The sequence below is a fragment of the Ambystoma mexicanum genome, chromosome 7q (assembly GCF_040938575.1).
Source record: "Ambystoma mexicanum isolate Mex_15411 chromosome 7q, UKY_AmexF1_1, whole genome shotgun sequence".
NCBI classification, from domain to species: domain Eukaryota; kingdom Metazoa; phylum Chordata; class Amphibia; order Caudata; family Ambystomatidae; genus Ambystoma; species Ambystoma mexicanum.
Window position 1 is genome coordinate 761,688,706 of NC_090941.1, and position 6,000 is coordinate 761,694,705.

At 41.6% G+C, this 6,000-nt stretch overlaps 1 protein-coding gene across 1 annotated transcript in view; it reads left to right on the top strand.

Moving 5' to 3' along the window:
• CWF19L2 (CWF19 like cell cycle control factor 2) overlaps window positions 1-5,535 on the top strand; it is a 2,067,169-nt gene extending 2,061,634 nt beyond the window's left edge. Inside the window, exon 18 of the mRNA XM_069640682.1 lies at window positions 4,577-5,535. Coding sequence (XP_069496783.1) covers window positions 4,577-4,717 — 141 coding nt within the window. The 3' untranslated portion in view covers window positions 4,718-5,535. The remainder of the gene's footprint in view (window positions 1-4,576) is intronic.
• The last annotated feature ends 465 nt before the right edge of the window (window positions 5,536-6,000 follow it).

The window sequence follows — 6,000 nt, forward strand, 5'->3', positions numbered from 1 at the left end:
TATCTAGACGATATATGTCTGATGTGCCAGGAGAAGGAGACACTGGTAGGACAAGTGCAATTAACAATAGAATTATTAGAAAACCTGGGCTTCATTGTAAATTGGGAGAAATCCAGCTTAATCCCAACACAGAAGATGGAATTCCTAGGGTTCATAGTGGACACGAAACAGGGAACCCTCAGTTTACCTATTCACAAAGTGAACGAGATCAAGAAACAATTGAGACACACACTAGCAAAGGGAGAAATATCACTGAGGGACATAGCGAGATTAGTAGGACGCCTTGCGGCTTCAATTCAAGCAATCTTCCCGGGGCCACTACATTACAGGGCACTCCAGAGATTGAAGATATATCACCTCAGAAAGGGCGCTTCATACGAATCAAAGGTGAACATCTCACCAGAAGCGAGGGAAGAGTTGAATTGGTGGCTCATTCATATGGATGCATGGAACGGGAGAGCCATATTTGGTTCATCCCCGGACCTGATCATAGAATCCGACGCAAGCAGATGGGGCTGGGGAGCCCTTTGCGGGAATCTATCGACAGGGGGCAGATGGTCGGATCAGGAGACGAATCTCCATATAAACTGTCTAGAATTACTGGCCGGATCTTTTGCAGTCAAATGCTGGACACAAGAGAGAGTTCAATGTTGTGTCCTTCTAAAGATGGACAATATCTCGGCAGTCAGATATATCAACAGACTGGGAGGGACAAGATCCAGAATTCTTGCGGAACTAGCGAAGGAATTTTGGGAACTTTGTCTGGAAAGAAGAGTTTCAGTGAGAGCAGAATATCTGCCGGGCCAACAGAATGTAGTGGCCGACTGGAACTCCAGATACATCAGAGACACCAGCGATTGGAAACTGGACGAGATGGTGTTCCAGGAACTAATGTCTCGGTGGGGTCCATGCCAGATCGATCTATTTGCATCGAGATTGAACAGACAATTACCCCGATTTTTCAGCTGGAGACCGGACCTGGAGGCAGAGGCGATAGACGCTTTTCTGCAATACTGGGGCCATCAGAGGAACTATGCATTTCCCCCGTTCTCCATGATAACGAGGACTCTTGCTCAGGTGAGACATCAGAGGGCATCACTAATCCTAGTAACGCCAGATTGGAGAAGTCAGGTATGGTTTCCCAGTCTACTGGAGATGACTTACCAAAACCCACTGGCCTTACCCAAGGGAGAATTAATTATACGAGATCCCAGAGGTCTCAGTCACCCTTTGGTGAGGTCAGGAGGGATCAACCTGTTAGCGTGGGCGATTTCAGGGGATCTTGGATTAGGCCAGGACTATCGAATGAAGCTGAGAACATCATCAACGAATCCTGGGCCCCCGGAACACACAAGGCTTGTAGATCAGCATGGGCTAGATGGAGTAGCTGGTGTTTGGAGAGGAACATACATCCCGATGGAACGGATGTAGTACATGTAGCAAATTTTTTAGCTCAGATGGCAGCGCAAGGTAAGGCTTATAGAACCATTAACACGGCCAGATCTGCGATATCGGCTGGACATCCTAGAGTTGATGGACTAGCGATTGGGGAACACCCATTAATTTGTAGACTATTAAGAGGAGTAAAAATGATTAAACCGCCTAGCGAGAGATATAGTGAATTATGGGATGTAGATAAGGTCCTGAGACTATTTTTGACATGGCCAGAAAATCAAGATTTGACACGTAAAGCAATTTCAGGTAAATTAGCTATGATTTTATGTCTGTTAGCATGTAAAAGATCTTCTGATATCAGAGCACTGGAGATTAATAGGAAGAATATGTCCCCTAATGGAGTGACCTTCCTCATTTCGAAGAGGACTAAGACAGGTTTGAAATCTATTTCATATGAAGCTTTTCCAAATCAACCAAAATTATGCCCAGTTAGATGCATAAAGGCATACGAAGATATGACGAGGGAAGTAAGACCCCAGGGGATAACTCAACTATTTATAGCGATTTGTAAACCTTTTAAAGCGGTTAGACCGGCAACCATAGCCAGATGGCTTAGGTGGGTGATGGCAGAAGCAGGCACAAATATTGAGAAATATGGCGCTCACTCAGTCAGAGGAGCGATAGCTACTAAGGCATATAACATAGGTGCTAGAGTAGAAGACATTATGAAGTCGGCGGATTGGTCGAATGAATCGATTTTTAAGACTTTCTATTTTAAACCTTTAGAAAGTGCAACATCGTTAGTGGTAAGTAAGCTTTGAACAAGCATAATCAGAGCCTCCGGTCTTGACATAGAATTCAGATTTTCCACACATTTGTTACAGAAAGTCATAATTCTATTAAAGACACGGAGGCGAAGGATTATCCCACCCGATCAATCGTAAGAATGAGATGTTTACATAACATGTTTCTGGTATTATTATGCAAAAAATCGTATAAGAGGTATAATGAATATGATGATGTTGCTAATGATCAATGTTTATACAAGTTGTTACTAGATGTGGAATTTTACGATTGACCCACCCTGTATCGACTTATAGTCACTGTTCTAATTTATGTTTTTCTCTAGGGACGATGTCAGATGGCAAACAAGTAGGAAATTGAGAAAGGAAGAGAATATCAAAGACGTACAGAACTCATCCTCGCAGGGTCAAAGAAAGAGGAAGAAGGGAAAGAGGACAGGAGTTTTTGTTCATTGAGGACTGGTTTATTGGTTGAAGAATTGTCACGTGGTCAGTTGGAGACCAATAGAAATGAACTACAAATGTTCAAAAAACATGGTTATTGTAGTTTTTTATAAGATTTGTATTCATGTTCTTTGGTAATGTTTTCTTTGCTGCTGAACAGTAAAGTTGAAGAGAAAGCATAATCCTTCGCCTCCGTGTCTTTAATAGAATTATGACTTTCTGTAACGAATGTGTGGAAAATCTGAATTCTCGTCGAATAGCAGGGCATGGAGCAAAAATGCCTCTGCGTTTTGTCTTGCGGTCGGAAGTTCGAAAACAAATCGAACGCTGCCATGTGGACACAAAGCAGCAGCGGGCTGCCCGAAGAACTGTAAAGCTGCGAGGTACTTTGATCCTATTAAACATCGCTGCGGGAGTAAAGGAAATATATGGTGCTTTTTATGAAGGTTCGTGCCCAGCCTTTCAGGAACAGCTGGAGTTTGACTTACTGAGCGGAGCACTGCGTGTGTTGTCAGGAATAATTTAGCGCGACACATGGAGGAAATGTTTTGAAAGTTATTACTGCCATTTTCGGATTGCTCTTATCTGCGCTGATTAAATATTACGGACATTATCACTAATATGGGAAATGGGATTTGAAGTTTTATGAGTTACTGAAGGTTAACATTTTCAGAAGGGCATGATACGGGGTGTTGCAGTTTTTAATGATATGAGATGTTTAGTGTTGAACATGCAAGTTTATGGTGATTCTATTGAAATGAAGCTTGATGAGTTGCATGCAAATTTGGAAGGCATGTGTTGTATGTGTGCAGCGTGTGTTGTTGGACGCTACGACTAGGAAATGCATTCAAGCATATTTTACACTGGATGTAAATGACATGTTACATTGGCTCCACGGGGCAGAACCTCTCACAACTTCCAAAAACATTCAGATGTGCATGAATATATTTTTGCCAAGTTTTGTGCAGTCCCGTCAAACAATGCCGAAGTTATAAACATCTTGACAGTGCCTTTTTTCCTATGGCCACACCAACTTAGTTGTAACTGCCACACTGTGATATAATTTGTATGCCTATAATGTGAATTACTGTTACACTAAGAAATAAAAGTAATTCTGGTATTATTTTAATAACAGCTGTTAAAGGTATGTTGTGCTTACCCATTGCTTTCATTTAAACCCCCATAGAAATGTTATCAAATTAAATAGACCATGGGCCTCATTACGACTCAGGCGGTAAGGGTTTTACGGCGGTGTAAACAGCGCCGACCCTTACCGCCTGAGTACGAGGTCCCTTAGCGCCATGGAGGTTTTAACACCTGCTTTTAGCAGGTGTTAAAATCCATGGCGCTAAGGGACCATGGAGTTAATTACGCCACCGTAATGTACGGTGGCGTAATTAACGCCTTCCCCACTCCCATTATGCCCTATGGGGCAAAAATGGGAATGGGGAAGGGTAAATGGGGATTGGGGACTTACCGCCCCGCCAACCTCGGAATGGGGCGGTAAGTCCGCCAACCACCATGGCGTAAACATAGTTTACGCCATGGTGGTAAAGTCACGGCCCAGGCGGTAACTTACCGCCTGGGTCGTAATGAGGCCCCATGTACGTTAGTGCATTACTGTAGTACTACATAGGGATAGTATTTCAGGATTCAGCATTGTGGCTGCATCTTGATCATGGTCTGTTGTCAGAGTAATGGATGCATATTCTGAACAAATGGTGCATTATACGCACGTAGACAATCTGTGCATATACAACACATTACTGTAGCAGTTAACTGGGTAGACATCCAGGGCAGAGCCCGCTTTGACGCAGTGTCATTTCCTTTCTAAGCCATTTATTTATCATATTCATTTTTTGTTAAGTATGTGAAAACCTTCCAGTATCTTGGTGCTGTACATTAAATGTCCTGTTTTTCTGCTTTTTTACAAGGAAATCATTGGTGGCATGCTGGATCTTGAGCCAAGAGTGTGGAGGAAAGCAGTCAGAGAAAACTTTGATGATCAAAGGAAGAAAGTGTTGGAGTTTGCTCAGTTGTGGAAACCTTATGATTTCACCAAAACCCAAAACTAATCATCCATTACTATATCATGATACTTACTTGACCAACAGAAGAGCAGAAGAAGGCTACATATTATATGTGATGCAGTGTGGACATAAGGGGGTGTGCCTTGTCTGCCCTACTACATCAACCATTGCAATGGATCCTTGTTGAGAACTGTTTTCAGTGGTACCGGTTGATTGTGTTGGATAAAATATCATGCAGAAAGATAGGTGGACATGACGTGCTCCCTCCTAGGGCATTGTGTTCTATGCTTCATTTTACTTTCAGTCGTCTAACTGAGGCATATTTCTGACATACCACATAGAACCTCTGACATATGCCCATTCTCAAACACTGTCCTGTTATAAAGTGCAATTTACCATACAAATTCCCCACCATATTGGTGTACTAGATTACTGTATAAAGATTTGTTGAATGAGGATTTTAAAAATGGGCATAATATCAGTCATTTGTTTTGGTGTGTGTTTTATATTGAAGGCGCATATGTACAGTGTGTTGAATACAACTCCTTGGTCTTTTAAAAAAAGAGGTTTTATGAACTTTAGCCTAAAACCATGAATTAAGGTTGCGATAATGTAAATAGAAAATGTGAGGAATGTTTTTAAAAATGATCTTTTGTTAGGTGCAGTGTGGCTTAACAGATCGTGTTTGTAGTACACTACTTTTGGTGTATTGTCGCATATTTTGCTTAGTAGATGTTGAAATGATCCGTACCCCTATTCAGACCGAATTCCATTGCTTTGGATCATAGAGCACGCCCACATTCAAGACTGTATCATGGAGAATTTACACCTTTCACTGGTATAAAGTGCTTTATCTTCCAAAATGTTAGGCTTAACGTTGTACATTTTATTTTTAGAATTAAAACATACATATCATAGAACACATTTCTTTTAAAGGGAATAACGTGTATACCTACATGCATTGTCCTTCGTATATTAGAAAGACGATGCATAGCAGCCTGACTCTAAGCCACAAATCCAAATTAATCGGCCTGGGAGAATTCGATTAAACTACTGTTGTGCCAGCCACAGAAACAACTTCTAACACTGGATGAATAATTTTAGTACTGCTGTGCCAGCAAATTGGCCCTGACAAAAGAAACGCACTAAGGGCAACTGCTATGTAGATCTTGAGCTTTATTGAAGGCTTGAAAACACATTTTTTAGAATCCCTTGAAGTACAGTATTGATAATGGCATGCAATATGCAAATGTGTTAATATGGTTTCTAAAGGATACCTTCCTTCCACAGATTCCTCATCTTCTGAAATAGCTCTAGAGGCCAACAGA